The 21,693-nt window shown below is 35.7% G+C and overlaps 1 protein-coding gene across 1 annotated transcript in view; it reads left to right on the top strand.

The window, feature by feature from the left end:
• fmn2a (formin 2a) overlaps positions 1-21,693 on the top strand; it is a 45,499-nt gene that overhangs the window by 18,035 nt on the left and 5,771 nt on the right. Inside the window, exons 7-13 of the mRNA XM_051134233.1 lie at positions 8,648-8,709; positions 10,445-10,536; positions 11,961-12,090; positions 12,237-12,383; positions 13,097-13,156; positions 13,751-13,871; positions 18,531-18,623. Coding sequence (XP_050990190.1) covers positions 8,648-8,709; positions 10,445-10,536; positions 11,961-12,090; positions 12,237-12,383; positions 13,097-13,156; positions 13,751-13,871; positions 18,531-18,623 — 705 coding nt within the window. The remainder of the gene's footprint in view (positions 1-8,647; positions 8,710-10,444; positions 10,537-11,960; positions 12,091-12,236; positions 12,384-13,096; positions 13,157-13,750; positions 13,872-18,530; positions 18,624-21,693) is intronic.

The raw sequence follows: 21,693 nt of genomic DNA, 5'->3' as shown, positions 1-21,693 counted from the left end.
TTTCTCGGTTTTAATCGATTCTCATTTTTACGAAATGATACTGATTCCAAAATCCCAAGAATTGATTAGTCTAGCCTGTTTTCAGTTTTTAAATGGAACATTGTAGGATGCTTCCCACTGTAGTGCATTGTTACTATTGATATGAAACGAAGTCTCAGATTTAAAATTTTGTCTTTTTTATTATAGTATTCAAATAATACTTATCGGTTTTTAACTGTTTAATGTGGAGTGAAAGATCACTGTAGTGCCTCAGTTCAAGAGAAGTGGCAGCGCGAAGCGTACGTGAACTCATCATCTCCAATTTAATACTACTTTTAGCATGAAATAAACATGAATGAACATCCGAAGGTATGTTAAAAGAAAGTACAACTTAGCAAATCACTCAGTGTTTCAGCCACACAAAAATTCAATAAAAAAAAAAAAGTCAATATAACAGCTTGTAAACAATGCCACGTAACATCACATTTACCTCAGAAAGAACATATTTGACCATAAACTTGTTAGTCAGCTTGAAAAATTAACTCTATAGAGGAGTATTTTGCTAAATCGAATTACAAGCTAGTGAATCAGAATCAAAATGAAATGAATGGAATTGTGAAATTTGTGTCCAAACCCAGCCCTATTATATTATATTATAATTTTTCAGTCAATCTTTAAGTAAAATAAATGACATACTGTATGAGTGAATCATTGAGTATTTCACTCAACTGATTCATTCAAATACTGATTAGTTCAGGAATGAAACTAGTCTTTATGAGTGAGTCACTGAGTCATTTATTCAAAAGATTCATTGTGATTCACTGATTTATTCAGCGACGCCACAACTGTGTTGTTCAGTTCGATTTTAGACGAAACATAACCAAAAAATGGTACTAGGGTGGAAAAGTACTAGGGAGAATTCTTCACAGTATTTTTAGTGGTGTGTGTTTTTTAATCATTCATTGGTTAACAAGACCCAGTAACAGAAGAAAGCAAAGTTATTTTGATTATATGTGCATTTTATTTGTGAAAGTAAGAGTGAAGGAGACCTCTCCATATATAGTGCCTTGCGAAAGTATTCATACCCATTCTTTTTTTCTTTTTTTTTTCATGTTTTGTTATGTTGCAGCCTTATGTTAAACTGCTTTAAATTATTTTTTTCCACATCAGTCTACACTCCACCATAATGACAAAACAGTACAAAACAGGTTTGTAACAACTTTGCAAATTTTTTAGAAATTAAAACTGAAATGATTCCATTGCATAAGTATTCATACCCTTTTCTGGGACACCTAAAATTTAGCTCAGGAGCACTCATATCGCTTGTAGATGTTACTACACTTCGAGTGACATTAACCTGTGGAAAATTCATTTGAATAAGTATGATTTGGAAAAGCACACACCTCTCAGAAAAGATCTAACAGCTGAAAATGCATATCAGAGCAAACCAAACCTCGAAGTAAAAAATCCTCCTGTAGAGCTTAGAAACATCCTTGCATCAAAGCACAGATCTGAGGAAGAGTTCAGAAAAATTCTGCTCCATTGAAGGTTCACACAAGCATGTAGCCTCCATTATCCATAATGGAAGATGCTTGGAACAACTAGGACTCTTCCTAGAGCTGGCCTCCTGGCCAAACTGAGCCATTTATGGAGAAGGGCCTTGGTTATACCTGTGACCAAGAAGCTGATGGTCACTCTAGTTGAGCTCCATAATCATATATGCAGATGGAAAAAAATTACAGAAGAACAAACATCACTGCAACACTCCACCAGTTTGGTCTTTATGGTGGTGTGGCGAAACGCAATCCTCTCCTCAGTGAAGACAAATGAAAACCCACTTGGAATTTGGAAAAAAGCACCTAAAGGACTCTCAGACTGTGAGAGACTGTGATGAACCTGATGAATTCCAAGCAACATGTTTGAAGGAAGCCAAACACTGCTTATCACCCGCAGAATACCATCCCAAAAGTAAAGTGTGCTGGTAGCAGCGACAGTTTTTCAGCGACAGAGACTGAAGGACTCAATGCACCAAAATGTTGAGATAGCCTTAATGAGAACTTAGTCCAGAGCATTCAGAACCTCAGACTGGGAATGAACAGGACAATGAACCTAAGCACACAGCAAGAGTGGCTTATAGACAACTCTGTGAATGTCCTTGAGTAGCCCAGCCAGATCCTTGGCTTGAATGCAATCAAATATCTCTGAAGAAACCTGAAAATTACTGCCAGCCAGAGAGGTGAAGAGGTGAGGCAAAGAATGGCAGATAATTGCCAAATGCAGATGTGCAAAGCTTGTCACATCATACCCAAAAAGACTTGAGGCTGTAAAGGTGCTTCACCTAAGTACTGAGTTAAGGGTATGAATACTTATGCAGTGTACTTATTTCAGTGTTTTATTTTAAATAAATTTGCAAAGTTGTCACAAATCTGTTCTTTGCTTAGTCATTATGGTGCATGGAGTGTAAATTGATGTGTGGAAAAAGTCATTTAAAGCAGTTTAATAAGGCTGCAACATAAGAAGTGAAAATAATGAAAGGGTATGAATACTTTTGCAAGACACTGTATTATGTCATGTTATAATTTTACAGATAACATTCATGAGCCAGTAGGTGGCAACAAATTACAGATTAGATGAGTGAATCACTTTATTAATCAGTCATTGACTTTACAATGATTAATTCAGGAACACCACTGCTGTGTTGTTTGATTCAGTTTGATTTCTAAGAAAATGGAGCAAAAAACATTTTTTAGTGTCAAGATGGATAAATAGTGTATTCCTCAGCAGTGTATTTTTAGCCTTGTGTACTTTTTAGCCATTCATTGGTTAACAGGCGGCAGACAAGCTGTATTCTGTTTTCTTTCAGTAACATTTTTTCATGCATAATTTTGCTCCAGTCTAATCCGCTGTAACAACAATCCTTTGTTAAATTCTATTTTTCTTTCTTCATTTTAATGAATCAGCAAGGCTGGATGCAGTTTTAAAAACCACATCACATTATGTGAACGGATACCTAATATTATACACACGCACACATGCACACACATCCTCAGTTAGTCTTTAAACTGGTGGTATTTGAAGAAATTTTTACTGGCTCTTTGAGAATTTATGGGCACAGTCCCCATCTATTATGCAGCTCAGTACCCACAATTCAGCACTGGTCGAGTCTCATTGGGTCCCGCTGCAATTCCGCCCATTGCAGAGGCCAGTATGTTTGGCCAGAGTAAACCACCAAATAGAAACAAACAGTTTCTCTAACAGTGCTATTTACCCAGAATCAATACATTCCTCAACATCACGCTTCACCACACTGACCTGGATCAGGCCCTTTGAGGAACTAGGAAAGAATTTTGTGAATTGGTTTAATTGCAGAGTTTAAAGGTTCATGCGAAGTTATGAGGCATTTATTACAGTCAGTAGCGAAGATGCTGCCCGTCTGTCTCTCTTCACTTTCATTATACAATTATCAGCCATCAAACAACATAAAAAAAAACTCTTGTCAGGATTATTAAGGAACCTTAACCTAATCTAGTGCAACTCCTCTGTGGATTTTCACTGAATCGCCCCCTTTGTGTCAGCTTTCTTGTTTCCCTCAGCTGGTTTTCATAAGATCCCATGTTTGAGCCTGAAAAACACTCCTGCATGATTGACTAGAGCACAGGCAGTTCTTGCACAAACACACTTGGTGACAAGCCTTTGATTTCTACCCATAACAGTCTCAAAGTTTCACAAGTCAGCTTGGCGTTTGTGCGTGTGTGAGATCGGATTCGTCGGCGGGTGACGCCGACCCCCTCTGGACGATTTGTTTGTTATGTTTCTTCAGTGACTCACACTCAGTTGTTCTGCAGCGCCGTCTGTTTGGGTCTTCTGAACTGTCACAGGACATTGTTTTGTGGAAACATTCTGAATCGTGGCAGCCATCACAAAGAAAGCAACGAGAAAACATATGTGTACAATCATGTTCTAATATAAAATCCTTCCTTCTCTTCTCTTTGCTAGCCAAACATCGTACCATTTATAGTTAGCGGTGTTTAGACAGAGAAGGTGGTGTGTGTCCGTATGGCTGAAAAATTACAAACATGGTAGCATTTGTTGTATATTTTCTTTCGTCTGGTTGTGTACGTTTGGAAGATAGTAATTATGGAAGCTTGGCACGAAGTGAACAGTGTAAACCTGCTAGCAACTTTGAAACTGCTCTGAGAAAAATGTTTGGCCTATGAAATATGTAATAAGAGCAGTTATAGAAATCTAGAGTTCAAACCTGATTCATAAGCTACCATCGTTCACTTAAACAAGGCACTTAACCCAAGGTTGCTCCAGGGGGATTCCTCCTGTAATAGGTGTTATTTGGATAAAAGCGTCGGCTAAATGATGAGCTATATAACAGTAAGAGTGAGCGAATTTCAAGTGACTATAGTCATTGTGGTGTAAAACGTATAATTGCGCTTATTGTTTCTGAAATGTTAGAATTTTTACTCAGACACTCCTACTATAATTTACACTGAGACTTGCTGTTTATTTTGAAACAAAAGATCTCTGAATGGGCCTAAATATTGTTATTATTATTATTACATACAAACTCAATTGTTCTGCAGTCCATGATATTGTATTATTATAATATTAGATTATTATTTGATTTGATTTGATTTTGTTTTATATTTTCAAAATTACTATCAAATTTATTTTTTTAATATTGACAAACACATGCTAAACACATCTTTTGAATTCAAATGTCTGTTTTATTCTAAAAAAAAAAAAATAATAATAAATATTGACAAACAAATGCTTAACACATCTTTAGAACAAATGTCAGTTTTTATAATAATAAATTAATGTTATTATTTATTTATTATTACTGCTATTAATATTGACAAACAAAACAAACATATCTTTAAAACAAATGTTTGTTTTTAATATATAATAACAATATATATATATATATATATATATATATATATATATATAATTACATTTATTAGTATTATTTAATATATGTATTATATCAATTTTAATGTTATAATAATAATAATTAGTAGCAGTAGTAGTATTAATATTGACAAACAAATGCTTATTTATTAAATATATTATATCATATTTATTATTAAAGTATTATTTATTATTAACATTTCTATTTATTTACTGACAAACAAATGCTTAACACCTCTATGCTTAACACTGTCTGTTTTATAATAATAATAATAATAATAATAATTAATATTGACAAATGCTTAACACATCTTTAAAACAAATGTTTGTTTTATAATAAACAACAATTATATATATATATATATATATATATATAATTGTAATTATATAATAATTATAATATAATTATATAATTATATAATAATTATATATGTTTTTAATATATATCAATAATATATATAATAATAATAATACATTTTATTTTATTTAATATATTTATTATATCATATTTATTATTAAAATATTATTATTAACATGTCTATTTATTTACTGACAAATGCTTAATACCTCTGTGCTTAACACTGTCTGTTTTATAATAATAATAATAATAATAATAATTAATATTGACAAATGCTTAGCACATCTTTAAAATAAATGTTTGTTTTTATAATAATAATAATAATAATAATAATAATAAATATTGACAGATGCTAAACACATCTTTTGAATCCAAATGTCTGTTTTATAATGATAATAATAATAGTAATAATATTATATTATTACTATAATAATATATACTATAATATTGACAAAAAAAATGCTTAACACATCTTTAAAACAAATGACTGTTTCTAATATATAATAACAGTATATATAATAATAATAATAATAATATATAATAATTACATTTATTAGAATTATTTAATATATTTATTATAGCATTTTAATTTAATAATAATAATTAGTATTATTATTACTATTATTATTATTAGTAGTAGTAGTAGTAATTTTGACAAACAAATGCTTAACACATCTTTAAAACAAATGTCTGTTTTAATATATAATAATAATAGTTATAATAATTACATTAATTATTATTATTCAATATATTTTTAATATATGTCTGCTTTTATAATAATTATAATAATAATTTATTATTATTTAAATAATTTAAATAATAATTATTATTTAACATATATATTATATTTACTGTAAAATGTTATTATTTATTATTATTATTATTACAGTTTCTGTTTATTTATTGACAAATAAATATTAAACACATCTAGTTTTAGCACGATGTCCACTAGGTCAAATGATCACGTTAATGTAGGTCACATTAAAATATGTCATTTTTTAGTATCTCTACTGAATGAAATGAATGAGATGAGTGTGATAAGCTTTTAAACTTGTAAGTTTCTCAGAAACTCATCTCTCCCTCAGATGAAAGCAAGCCCACCACACTAAACTCCTGCATATTGATTTGGGGAAGCACAGACCACATCCCTGGACATCAAGAGACAAATTCTTTGTTTGGAGACTTTGTTGTGGGGGTGTGAGGATTACGCTGTTGTTGTTTGTGTATGTGGTGATTGGGGTGTAGATCTGGTGGGATGCTGTTGTCAGGTTGATGACAGGTTAAATTACCCAGTCGTACTTTTTTCACTCTCTTTCTTGTTTTCTCTCTCGCATTGTCATGTGTTTCCTCTCCCCACCTCTTTTAAGGCCGCAGTTGCTCTCTTTGATATCTTTCTCCCATAACAGAAGTAATGCTTTGCTGTCTGTCTCCATTTTCTATGGCTGTGCATTGGCCAGATATGGATGTTTTTGTTATCCTTTCTTGTGTGGTTTCTGGAACGCGCCAATGATCAATTTCTCAATTCCCCAAATGACTGAACACACAAAAGTTATCCCATAATAGCTCTATTTAGCACAGAAAAAGTGCTCAGTCTAGCCAGCTCAGTAACAGCGCTGCTAGAGATTCAAATGCATTTATTATGTAAAAACAACTCTGGAAAATAAATGTTTGGTGTTGAGTAAACATGTTTTGATTGTTAGATTATATGAGCGACCATGCCCGGAAAGACAGATTTTTTAGATTTTGAATAGTTTGCTTAAATTGTGCTGTGTGTGACTAGTTTTTAACTGTTCATTAAGTCTGTTATGCTCACTGAGGCTATATTTATTTAATCAAAAATGCAACACAAAAGTGTGATTTATTACAATTTTAAAATTTTACTATTTTAGTTTTTCTATAATGCACTAGTCTAAAGTTTTTAAGTATGATTTTTAAAGAAGTCTCTTCTGCTCACCAAGCCTGCATTTATTTGATCCAAAGTACAGCAAAAACAGTAACATTTTGAAATATTTTTACTACTTAAATTAACTCTTTTCTATTTGAATATATTTTAAAATCTAATTTATTCCTGTGATCAAAGCTAAATTTTCAGCATCATTACTCCAGTCTTCAGTGTCACATGATCCTTTGGAAATTATTATAATATGTTGTTCAAGAAACATTTATTATTATTATTATCAATATTTAAAAGAGTTTTTTGTTTCAGGATTCTTTGATAAATAGAAAGATCCAAAGATCGGCATTTATCTGAAATAAAAAGCATTTTTTAACATTATACACTAAACCATTTAATTTTAATTTTTTTTATTTAATTTTTTTTTTTTTCTATAAAGAAATTATAGAAATGAATACTTTTTTACAGCAAGGATGCTTTAAATTGATAAAAGAATGATGATAAAGACATTTATAATGTCTATTTCTATTCATCAAAGAAACCTGAAAAAAACTACTTAGCTGTTTTCAACATAATAATTATAATAATAATAATAATAATATATGTTTTGTTAAGCAGCAAATCAGAATATTAGAATGATTTCTGAAGGATACTTTGACTGGAGTAATGATGCTAAATTACATAATAAATTACATTTTAAAATATATTCAAATAAAAAATAAAATATTTCAAAGTTTTACTGTTTTTGCTGTACTTTGGATCAAATAAATGCAGGCTTGGTGAGCAGAAGAGACTTCTTTAAAAAAACATTAAAAATCTTACTGTTCAGAAACTTTTTAGAATGTAATTTATTTCCATGATGGATGAATTTTTAGTTGCCATTACTGTAGTCTTGAGTGTCACGTGATACTTCAGAAATCTTTATAATATGTCAATTTGAGGCTCAAGTAACATGAAACATTATCAATTTTGGAAACAGTTGGACTGCTTAATATTTTTGTGGAAACCGTGACACATTTTTTTCAGGATTATTTGATGAATAGAAAATTTGAAAAAACAGCATTTATTTGAGATAGAAATGTTTTGTAACATTACCAATGTCTTCACTGTCACTTTACATAAATGTAATTAATTCTTGCTAAATAAAAGTTTTTTTTTTTTAAATATATATTTATATATTTTTTTTAATAATTAAAATAAATATTATACTATTAAGTAAATTAAGATATTATTGAATATATTACATTTAAACTTGGACACTGATATTTGATTATGAATTTTTGATGAATTACTGGAATTATTGGGAAAAAATGTGATTTCAGTCACATTCTTAGCATTTTAGTTCTTTGGAAAATAAATAAAAAAGACAATTGACAATTTTAGTTTTGTAGTTCACCGCACGAACCTTTGCATGAGAAATCATTTTAATAGATCTTGAGTCCTGACTGGTCCATCACTGATGGATTTTTTTTCTCTCTTTCTCTGTCTGACAGCCATCTTGAACATGGACTGCACAGTGGTGGATCTGGAGACTCTCCAGGCACTGTATGAAAACGTAAGTCCACAACACGACAGGATGTGACAGTCCAGATAAGCAAATGTAATGAATCCTGACATTTCTTACGAAGTATGGATTCCATAAGTGATCATTTATCGTATCATTAAACTCCTAACATCTCAGAACTGGACAGGATATACCCTAACATCTTGGAGCTTTGCCTTGACGCGGTCCACTCCAAAAGAGAGCCGCGGAAATATGTGTTAAATACCAAAACAAACATGCAGGCCACAAACACCGCAGGAATGAGTAAGGTTTACCATGGAGCCAGGGTGCGTGTCACTGTCTGAGAGAGGAGAGAGAGAAACGCGACGACTGTATAAGACAGACATGCAGACATAGAGCTGACAACAGACAGGATGACTAATGTAGAGGATGAGGTTTTCCCCCTCAAAGAATGAAATAAGGACAGTTCAGAAACTGAGATTTGTACCTTATGTAACATACTGGCAGTCACAGGCTACGTCAGTTGGACGTGGCGACATAAATCAAACCTCTTTCTTGGAAATCCGTGACTCGCTCTTAGGCAATTGGTTGCTACCAAATACTTATTTTCTTTCATATTTTAAGTGTGCGTGGGTGCTGATGAGTTTGCACACTATGATCGCCATGTGCATTGCAGCAACAGTCATAAATCTTGCTGTCAGCACTAAAGCTCCTTTACATGTTTTCTGTATGCGAGTGTGTGCTGCACGTCATTATGATGAGATAAAGACAGGGCATCAAAGCCACACATCAACTTCAGACTTCCAAGATGCCAGAACGTTCCTCATACAAGTCTGATTATTATTTCAAAACATTTCATATGTCGCCAATTTTCTTGTCATATTTCTCCATGTATAATTTTGGGAATATGTAACATTTTATAATAGCTTTTGTTCAAATGCAAAATGCATCTTAAAAATGTACATTATAAAATGCATTTACATTATATATATTTCAAATTAAAGTTGAATCAGAACAGCAAATCTCCAGGAATCATCTGTTGTAAAAACAAACAATCAAAAAACATTATTTATTTTTCCAACCGCTCTAATAATATGTCTGAACCACAAACATTAAAGCAGAGCTGAATCACAACCAAAACAATGTTCTTCCGCAATACATGCAGTTTTATTTTTCAGCCGCTAGAGGGCCAAAAGTCACATAGTGTAGTAGTGTTAATACAACTAATAAAGAGACGTAAAGGTGTGGTGTGTGTTTGCGTGTTGAATTATGTGTATATGTAGTAAGTTTCTGCTGAAAGCTATCTTTTCTTCCATCCCTCTGTTTTTTTTTCTCCAACCCACCCACCCACCCATTCCCGCTGTAGCTTGAGGCGGTGTTGTTGAGTTTAAATGTTGAGGTTGTTTCTCTTTAGTGTGCGAGACTCCACGCTGTCTCTGACTCCTTCAACCAAAACCACAGAACACCCCCTCACACACACTCACACACACTCACACAGTATATCCCCTCTTTCCTCTCTCTGGCTTGTTCTCTCTATTCTCTTTTTCACTGTCTGACTCAAGCACAGTCTTAGTGTGATCATACTTTGTTTGCTGGGTGCTTAACCAAAGATCATAAAGCAAAACACGCACACACACACACAAATTAACTTCAGAGAGCAGTAGAGTTTATATCACTATTAGATAGTTATAAAATGCTTTATAAGAAGAAGTGTATTCTCCCAAAATGAAATTACATTTTCCCCTCTCCGTGTAATTTCATTCTGTTTCTCTTGTTAACCTCACAGAGAGCTCAGAAAGAAGAGATGGATCAGATTGAGAAACATATCAAGACTTCAAAAGATAAAGAAAATGCAAAACCACTGGACAAGCCTGAACAGTATTTATCTATCTGTCTGTCTATCCATCCATCCATTCATTGTCTGTCTGTCTGTCATCTATCTATCGTCTGTTTGTCTATCCGTCCATCCATCCATCCATCCATCCATCGTCTGTCTGTCTGTCTGTCATCTATCTATCGTCTGTTTGAGTCTATCCATCCATCCATCCATTGTCTGTCTGTCTGTCTGTCATCTATATATCGTCTGTTTGTCTATCCATCCATCCATCCATCCATCGTCTGTCTGTCATCTATCTATTGTCTGTTTGTCTGTCTATCCATCCATGCATCCATCGTCTGTCTGTCTGTCTGTCTGTCTGTCTGTCTATCTATCTATCATTTGTCTGTCTGTCATCTATCTATCGTCTGTTTGTCCATCCATCCATCCATCCATCATCTGTCTTTCTGTCTGTCATCTATCTATCCTCTGTTTATCTATCCATCCATCGTCTGTCTGTCTGTCTGTCTATCTATCTATCATTTGTCTGTCTGTCATCTATCTATCGTCTGTTTGTCCATCCATCCATCCATCCATCATCTGTCTTTCTGTCTGTCATCTATCTATCCTCTGTTTATCTATCCATCCATCGTCTGTCTGTCTGTCTGTCTATCTATCTATCATTTGTCTGTCTGTCATCTATCTATCGTCTGTTTGTCCATCCATCCAGCCATCATCTGTCTTTCTGTCTGTCATCTATCTATCCTCTGTTTGTCTATCCATCCATCTATCCATCCATCGTCTGTCTGTCTGTCATCTGTCTATCGTCTGTTTGTCTATCCATCCATCCATCGTCTGTCTGTCATCTGTCTATCGTCTGTTTGTCTATCCATCCATCCATCGTCTGTCTGTCTGTCTGTCTGTCTGTCATCTATCGTCTGTTTGTGTCTATCCATCGTCTATCTGTCTGTCTGTCATCTGTCTATCATCTGTTTTCTATCCATCCATCCATCCATCCATCGTCTGTCTGTCATCTATCTATCGTCTATCTGTCCATCCATCCATCCATCCATCCATCGTCTGTCTGTCTGTCTGTCTGTCTGTCATCTATCTATTGTCTGTTTGTCTGTCTATCTATAATCTGTCTATAGTCTGTCTATCCATCCATCCATCCATCGTCTGTCTGTCTGTCATCTATCGTCTGTTTGTCCATCCATCGCTTGTCTGTCTGTCTGTCATCTATCGTCTGTTTGTCTATCCATCCATCCATCGTCTTTCTGTCAGTCTGTCTGTCTTCTATCTATTGTCTGTTTGTCTATTCATCCATCGTCTGTCTGTCATCTATTGTCTGTTTGTCTGTTTATCCATCCATCCAACCATTGTCTGTCTGTCTGTCTGCCTATCTATCTATCTATCTATCTATCTATCTATCTATCTATCTTTTTAGTCTCCTTGAATCATTCATTTTCCTCTGTCTCTTTGTCAGGTTTCTGCTGCAGTTATCAGAGGTTCCTCAGTTCTCTGAGCGGGTTTTCTGTATTCTCTTCCAGTCCACCTTTACAGAATGTGTTACATCAGTTCAGCGCAAGCTTGAAACACTGCTGAGAGTCTGTACGGTGAGAGAGAACATGAAGCGCACTAGTCAGACAGCACTGACAGCTTCACCATTGTCATATTTCAAGTTAAAAGTTCAGCTAGAAAGCAGTGAAGAAAACATCTGTTTCACTCCCTCTTCTGCATGCTCTCTCTTCTGTGTTTAAAGGCTCTACAATCAAGTCAAGCCGTCTTGCAGGTTCTGGGTTTGGTTCTAGCATTTGGAAACATTATGAATGGGGGCAACCGGAGCAGAGGACAGGCAGATGGCTTTACCCTTGACATCCTGCCCAAGTTAAAAGATGTCAAGAGCAGTGTGAGTAAAAATGAGAGCCTTATCAATAGTTTAAGAAGATAGGGACCTAGACCTGGGACACAAAAGTGTATTCTTGCAAAAAGCGTTCTTAGCTTCATAAAATTACTGATGTCACATGGACTATTTTAACAATGTCATCCTTACTACCTTTCTGGGTCTTGAATGTGGTAGTTATGTTGCTGTCTATGGAGGGTCAGAAAGCTCTAAAAGTATCTTAATTTGTGTTCTGAAGATAAACAAAGGTCTTATGGGTTTGGAACGACATGAGAGTGATTAATTAATGACAGAATTTTCATTCTCCTTTTAAGAAAAATCAGCAATCTCAAGCAGAATAACAGTCTTTTTGAACAGGTAAAATACTGAAATAGCATAAACCTCAGTCTGAACATGCATGGAAATTTTCATACAGTAGTTTGATGGTCTCCTGACCCCACTAACTATGTCATAAACAACCTGTTCTGGCAGTATCACTCAAAATGAGCGGTCTATACAGTATTATGCCAGGTAGTAGGCAGTAGCTTATATCCACATCCCATGCGGTCTGTGCGTCTGCACACATGTGCATGTGCAGCGCTTTTGCAAGCCACCAGGTCTGGCCTCTTATTCGCAAACGCTTTGAGCTAAACGAGTGTATACAATCCCAAAACATGAAAAATGATTATTCTCCTGTGTTTATTTCCATCTCTCGTCTCCTCCTCCTCTCGCTCCATCAGGATAATTCTCAGAGCCTCCTGTCCTACATAGTTGCTTACTATCTGCGACACTTTGATGAGGTAGGTTTGGCCAACTGTTTATTTCATTGGCTTGACTAACAGACCCCCAGATCCCTTAGAATCACCCTTCATGGTAGACAAAAATGTGGCTTTGTTTTTGGTTTCATCACTTTGATTTGCCTTCCTTTCCCTTCACCATATAGACAAATGGCTGCTGTGAATGAGCAGAGGCCTTTGATTGCTTGATGCCCTTTTTGGACGTAGATTAAAAGCGCTGTATTGTAAATACCGTCAGCAGTTGGTCCAGATGTTGTGATTATGAGGTCGTGTCCAAATTGACAAAATATGATCCACAGGTTGTTGAAGTGCTTCTAACATTCAGGCAAATAACAAGGAAGAGACCATGTGTGTGTAGTGTGCATGCGAGCGGCTCTGATCTCTGGCAGAAGGCGCGCTATTGAGATTGATTTGTTATGTTTGATGTTTTCATTGTTTTGGAATCATAATGATCTTTACACACTAAACTATTTGAAGAGAATTCACGTTCAATTATTTTTCAAATCAACCATTGGTACAGTTATGACCTCATTAACACAACATCCTGTTTTTTGTAAGATTGCACTGTAGACTTTTCATTTTTTGTGTGTGTGTCAGGATGCAGGTAAAGAAACATGCGTGTACCCACTTCCAGAGCCTCAGGATCTGTTTCAGGCTTCGCAGATGAAGTTTGAGGACTTTCAACGTGACCTCCGCAAACTACGGAAAGATCTAAATGGTGAGATGTGGACACAAAGCAAATAAATGAATACACACAGGCTTTACACACACTTCCATGCATATACATGAGATCAAACATGCAAACACATGTGAACATACACACATGAACTCGCACACAAGTGTGCATATACAAAAACACACAGACATGTTTAGTTTGTATACACCAGCGCCAATGACCCATGTTTTCCTTTCGAAGGCTCATTGATTTTCAAATGGCTGTTTTTATTGAGCCCCCAGCTGGCTGCCACAATGATCAATACTGCAAATGTGGTTTGTTAAAGGCTTCAGCATGTAAATAAATGAGAAAGAGGGGTCATTTCAGCACTTTTCCTAGGGGTCTAACCTGTTTTTACAGGCCTAAAGCACTTAACTTCAGGTTTCTGCAGGTGAACTGTGCTTTTACTGTATATACTACCATTCAAATGGGTTTTTTTTTGGTTCACAAAAATACTTTTTTGAGTAAGGATGCATTAAATTGATCGAAAGTAAAATAAAAACAGAAAAAAATACTGTTCTATAAATGCCGTTCTTCTGAGCTTTCTATTCATAAAATAATTTTAAATGAAAAAATGTTTTCAGCATTGATAATCAACCTGATTTCTGAAGGATCATGTGATACTGAAGACTGAAAAAATTGCTGCTGAAAATTCAGCTTTTCCATCACAAGAATAGCTTACATTTTAAAATATATTAAAATAGAAAACAGATATTTTAAATTGTAGTAATATTTTACAGTATTACAGTTTTAATGTACTTTTGATCAAATAAATGTAGCCTTGAATTAAATAAATGCAGCCAAATCTTAGTTTGACAGTTTGAGTTTGTGTAACATATACATGTATTTCTTGCTTAAAATGAACCCAAAATAGGTTGGAAATGAATGTTTGTTAAAGGAGAAGTCCACTTCCAGAACAAAAATTGACGGATAATGTACTCTCCCCTTGTCATCCAAGATGTTCATGTCTTTCTTTCTTCAGTCGTAAAGAAATTGTTTTTTGAGGGAAATATTGAAACAGTTGGCTATTTTCATAAAAATAATAAAATTTATATACTTTGCAATGTCAAATGCTCGTCTTGTCTTACTCTGCCTCGTTTTTTTTTCTGGTTCATGACAGTTAGGGTATGTCGAAAAACTCCCATCTCATGTTCTTCAGGCATGAAAATCCCTCACCTTTCGGCGAAATTCGCCGTTTTGAAGCCAAAACAGGTGACCCACATGAATCGTGTAGATCCGATGAGAAATTCTTTTTGAGGGGGTGGGGGGAGGGGTCTTGGATGGTATTTATTGATTGATTAAAACTTAATATAAAATGGATTTGAGCCATTTCAAATCGTGAAAGCTGAGCGTCCCGCGTTCGTAGACCGTGCGCGACATCCAGGGCGCCATTTCTTCCTGCGGGACAATCCGCGTGGGAGAAGACGACAGGGGAGAGATCCACAATTTAATTTCGTGGTGTGTATGTGTCACCAAAGGCTTAGTCGCCGTTCAAGCTATTTATTTTCAATGGAGCCGCGCAGTTTAAAATCCAAAGCAGAATGTTTTTGTAACTGACAGCGCCTTCATGGTTGCCTAGTAACAGCAGACGCTACAGAAGCGCGAGCGCCCAAGCGCTCTGAAATTGGTGGAGGAAGCGACGCGCTTCGCGTTTTCCACGCGTTTTTAGACGCTTCATGTGAACGTACCCTTAAGAGAGTAAGTTACATTTAATGCTAAAGTATTGTTAACACTAATACAAACATTATTTTTGCACTATGAGTGTGTTGGGGCAGAACGATGCAGCTCTATTTCATATGTCTTTAGACAAATGTCAATACAGTATTTTTTCAGAACCTGTGCTTGGCTTATTATTCCATTCAACTTATTTGGCTACTGTAAAATTGGCAAAGGGAAACTTTTATCAAACATGTTTTTTTCTGGCATGCTCTGTCTGCAATAGCAAATAGCATTTGTGGTTGATGGTATGTTTTTCGATAATGGTAGAAAACACTTATTAGGTTGATTTCTTTGCCAAACAAACAAAAAACTTGGCTGTCAATCATGATGGAAGAATAAATAAGTTAAGTTACAGCATGTCCCCTAATGAGGCCGTAATATTTATTCTGTAGGAGTCCCCCCACCTCCCGGCCTCATCAGAGGCCACATCACCCCTCGAGCACCCTTCTCACCTTTTTCACCCCTGACCCATTTTCATGCCTGGTTCTTCCTCAACTTCAAAATCATCCTATATCGCTGTTTTACCTTGTTTGTTTGATCTTCTTTGCATGTTCACTTTGCAAAGACTGGGTCGGTACTTCTGCAGTGATGTAGGATGATTTTAAAATGATTTTTGAAGTTGAGGGAGAAAATATGATTGGAGTTTTTCGACATACCCTAACTGTCTTGAACCAAAATACACAGAGTTCAACGAGAGCAAGACAAGATGAGCGTTTGAGATTAAAAAGTATTTAAATAGTATTTTTTAATAATGAAAATAACTGATCGTTTCGCTAGATAAGACTCTTCTTCCTCAGCTGGGATTGTTTGAAGCCGCATTCAAACGGCATTTTGGAAGTTCAAACTCGGGGCACCATATCAGTCCATTATATGGAGAAAAATGCTGAAATGTTTAACTCAAAAAACAATTTCTTTACGACTGAAGAAAGAAAGACACGAACATCTTGGATGACAAGGGGAGAGTACATTATCTGTAAATTTTTGTTCTGGAAGTGGACTTCTCCTTTAAAATGTTCAATAAATGAACATTAATTAATTACATTTTCTTTTATTGCTTATTAAATGTTCATCTTTTGATTATTGCTGATGCCTCTATTAATTATGTGTCTGATTTTTAATTTACAACCTATTTTGGGTTCATATTAAGCCAGTCATATAGTAATTTTTAAACAATAGTTGAGTTAAATAAAACTACCTAGATGGCTGGGTTAAACATTTAACCGCTGGGTCATAACAACCCAGTCGCTGGGTTTGTCCATATAAACGGTATTGTTTATAAAAAAAAATATTGATATATTGTACACGCGATATACCACCCAGCCTTATATTACAGTATAAATCCATTCATATTTTTTTGACAGTCCACATTTCTCAAAGATTTACACATCTTTTCATTTACCATTTGTGAAAAAAAATCCATAAATTTATAAATAAATTACAGATCCTCTTTTTATACCCTGTTAGAAGGAAATGTCATATATTCTGGTGTTTTTGAAAAGAGCAGGTAAAAGGCTTAAACTGCCTGTTAAGCACCCTCTGCTTTGCTCCCTGACCAGTAAAGCAATTTATCAGGGTCTTCAGGAGGTTAGTGAGATTGGTTCAGCTTTGTGCCGCAAGTCAAAGGTTGTACGACCCAGCTTAAGTGCACGACGGAGTGTGAATGAGGTGTAAGAATCCGATTACATGCTCAAAGCAGAGTTGAAATCCCTGCAAACATTTTCATTGCCAACACAAAACACACACACACACACACAGATGTGGAAATACTCACATTCCACTGTCAGCATGTTTGGCTTGTTCAGATCCTTGAAAAAACACCCATGGATGTTGATGTGGTCAAATTAGAACGCTGCCCTACATCAAAAACACATTTACAATCAATCATTGATCCACACTGAGATTGTCTACCACACACAAATAATAATGTCCAAGCCTTTTAGTTCCACTCGAAGCAGTCAAACATATCAGATGGATTTGCATTTGGCGCATGGAAAGTTCGACTGAAGGATGGTCCGTTTGATGCATTGCTATACAGCCTATTAGCTTCGCCCCTGCTGTTAGCCATATTTTTGCGTGCCTTCGCTCGAATCCCTAGCTGGCGATTTGCATTGTTAATCTTTCAAAAGCTTATTAGTTAGGCCCACTATACATGTGGTTGAAAAATTGTAAATGTACTTTTCCAGAGCTTGTATGCTTAGCTAAATCGTTTTGGCGTACACCTGCTGAACAGATCAAGCCTACGTTTGTTTAACGCAAGCAAATATTTCTTCTCTGGCAATGTTCTGTGTTTCTCTGAATCCTCAACAGTTCACATCCCTAAAATCTCCCCGTGGCCCAATAAGCATGGCTTCTCTCTTACGCCAGGTTCATACAATAAATGGATCATCACTACATTAGCGAGCTAAGCTAAGCGCTAAAGCAGATGTGCGACACTGACAGCTGGAACGGGCACAGAGTTATGTGGGCGACACGGCAGGTCCTCGCTTTCACAGATCCCTTGATCCAGCTGGCAGGGACATTAGCATGTGTGCATGTTTGCATTGCGCTGATTGCCATGCGAGGCTGTGATCCATCACCGACTGTAGTGATGGAGTGTGACACGGTGAAGCCTGTCGGCCTGTTGGAAGACTCCAGGTGTACAGCGAACAGAAGCGAAGAAAAGGTTCATGAAATGGGATTCATTAGCATCTGTTAGCACAGGTCACAAATAGTACATTTTTCTCTGTAGTGAAGAGGAAGCAGGAGGAATCAATGTAACATGCTAATAAAAGTCTTTGTTAGCTAAAATGCTATTACTGGACTGCATCTTACAGTTTTGTTTTTAAACAAGACTTGAGGTCATCAGTACATTTCTAAAATCCAGCTTTATTTATGTGCCTAGTACTTTTGTAGGCCAATATAAGATGCTTTCACAGTTTCACTGTTCTGTTTTCTATTTTACAGCCTGTTCAGCAGAAACAGAAAAGGTGTGTAATGTCTCGTCTGAGGAGCACCTGCAGCCCTTTAAGAACAAAATGGAAGAATTTCTCACCAGAGGTAAAAACACTGCAAACTTAAGCCGCCCTGTTTGGATGGTTATTGTTTTACATGGGGACGTTATGTTAGTCTTAGATTTTATTGCCACTTCGGAAGGAATTTTCCTTTTGCATTTCATGGATTTAAACAAGAAACCAAAGTAATATTAGCCCTAAGAAATGTATTATTGGAGTGAATTCCAGAGCAGCATTTATTTTGAAAAACATTGTTTTTGGGAGTGCATTCCAAAGGCGGTTCACGATACAGTTTTTTGGCATCTGTGAATCGATCATGTTCTGAGATGCTGAAAGCTGCAAATGTGTGCAGTAAATGAAACCGGTAACCCGCATATCAGTGGTGTGCGGGGTGGTGTTCTAAAATGAGGAGACAAAGTCCTCAGAGTTTTTTTTTTTTAATCAAATGTAAACTTATGTCCCTGTCAGTTGTTGTTGTTAAATAAACATTACTTACACTATCAGAACTATCATAAAAACAATTCTATTTTATATTTTTACATTTTACATGTAATAAATATTCTATTTATTAAAGCCATTAAGCATTTTACATTTACACACATTTATTTTTGTGAACTTGTTCTTTTTAAAAGTTAACTTTTAACTTGAATTTTTTAAATCACAGACACTGAGATTTACTTTAAAATTCACCAAGCTGATTACTCACTAAAAACTCCCACAGATCATGTTTTCATGTCATTTGAAATTTTATTTTGACGAAATATAGTGGTATTTTTATTAGTTTTCCCATTAACAGCATTATATTGTTCATTCAGATTGATTCGCGAATGCAAAACAGGCATGAACATGAGAGGCGGGATTTATTGCATGAACCAGTCACAGCTAAACACAACCAGTCATATCCAGTCATATCGTGATGGCGGCATTGCCTCCTCTCATGTAACTTTCCCCTATGTATTCTCAATTATTTAAAAATCCAACAGATTCTTCAGTTTTCCAGCATCTTTTGTATATTTGAACCCTTTCCAGCAGTGACTGTATGGTTTTGAGATCCATCTTTTACACTGAGGACAACTGAGGGACCCAAACACAACTATTAAAAAAGCTTCAAACATTCACTGATGCTCCAGAAGGAAACACGATGCATTAAGAGCCGTTGGGGGCGAAAACTTTTTGAATTTGAAGATCTAGGTAAATTCTGCTTAATTAGTCTTCTGGGAAACATTCAAGTATATTTTGTTGCTTCTGAAGGGCAGTACTAAATGGAAAAGAAGGATATTTCAACAGAATAAGAAAAATTTGGACATCTTTATCCTGTTCAAAAATTTTAACCCCCTTAATGCTCTTTATGCATTGTGTTTCCTTCTGGAGCATCAGTGAATGTTTGAACCTTTTTAATAGTTGTGTTTGAGTCCCTCATTTGTCCTCAGTGTGAAAAGATAGATCTCAAAATGGTTCAAATATGCAAAAGATGCTGGAAAACTGAAGACTCTGCAGGACCTAGAGGATTTTTCTGAAGAACAGTGCTCAGTTTAACTGTTCAGAACAAACAAGGGACTCATAAACAACCATCACAAAACAAAAAAACAGTCGCAGATCATCCAGGTAACCACACACAGTATTAAGAACCAAGGGTTCCCAAACTTTTGAAGTGGGCTATTTTAATAATTTCAGCTATGTTTTGGTCTTGTGGACTATATGTAAACATCTTTTAAGTAAAATATCTTACTCAGGACAATACTAAATAAAAAATAACATGCATTTTGTATGATTTCTCTTATTTTATAAAAATTATTAACATTTTTACAGATTCTGCAAAGGGGTTCCCAAACTTTCCCATAAAACTGTAGCTATTCAAGTCATCTGAAAAGTCATGAAAATGCCTGTGCTTTTTTTAATATCACAATATATATTGCAGATATTATGCCCTAGTATGCGTCATTGCCTATATAAATAAATGACATCACTCCCTTGTCCAAATAGGTATTACAGTGGAGCCATGCAAATGTTCTTTTACAGACGTCACCTTGGGAAACAATTAAAGTCTGAATAATTCTGGGATGGATGTACAGTGACCCTGTGTGAGAGGAGAGATGAGGTGCTGAGAAATAAATGTGACAGGCTCTGTGACAGCCTCTGGGAGCCAACAAGAATTCTGGGAAATACATCTGACCTGACCTAGACCCGATCGCTCCAACATTATTTGTGTAAAGCTAGTGACATGAAAAGTGAGAGCCCTTAATTTCATTATTCTCACTGATTTCATCCACGTTCAACCCCGACGCGTTAATCGCTAATTCAAACCTTTCAGTATTGTGTTTCCCTGATGAAGGCGAGCTGAACGATCCAGCGATTGTGTTTTATTGTAGTTGCTCTCCATCTTGTTTATTTGCCTTCTCTATTCTCCATCTCTGCTTCGATCCATCTCTGTTTGATATGGTTTCTGTTCTCTTGTTTATTTCCTCTAAGTGTGTCTGAGTCAACCTGCCTGATCAGTCTGTGGCACTGAAGATTGTTTCTGTCGGCACTTTATTCTCGTCAACAATTCATTGGCCTCTTTTCGTCTTTCGCACTCCAATCATCTTCAATTGCTATGGCGTAACCTCTTTTTCCATCGCTCAACTAGGAGCTGGAACGTCTTTCTATTTTTCATTCTCTGCTTCTCTACAGGCTTTAGCAACTGCTGAATGCTGTCTCTCTTTCTTTGTATTCAAATTGGTCCTCGTAACAAAACCCACATGTGCTCTGGCGGCAGGGGCAGCAGGGTGGGGTTCTCGCTGAACGTCCCCCTCCTCATCTCTACCCCTTTGATCTGGAGACTCTTGGGTCTCCTTCACAGAGCTCTCAGATGGGTGACATGACCACGGAAAGACCCCCTTCAACCCTCCACACTGCCTCCAGTTAGAGAAACAGACAGAACGAGGATTGAAAAAAAAAGGAATGGTCTTATTTTTTTGTTATTTGTATGATTTTGAAACTCCAGGAGAGTAACAGTCTCTGGCTCCAGCGCTTCAACCACTACTGTTTATTTTTCAGAGCATGAAATTAACTACAGAAAGAAGAGAGGAAGAAAAACTGAGTGAGACAGGCGTGTGTATGTGTGTGAGAGATAGACA

Source organism: Labeo rohita, chromosome 17, assembly GCF_022985175.1.
Source record: "Labeo rohita strain BAU-BD-2019 chromosome 17, IGBB_LRoh.1.0, whole genome shotgun sequence".
In the NCBI taxonomy this organism is placed as follows: Eukaryota; Metazoa; Chordata; class Actinopteri; order Cypriniformes; family Cyprinidae; genus Labeo; species Labeo rohita.
Note: the sequence above shows the minus strand (reverse complement) of the source record. Positions and strands in the feature narration are given on the sequence as shown.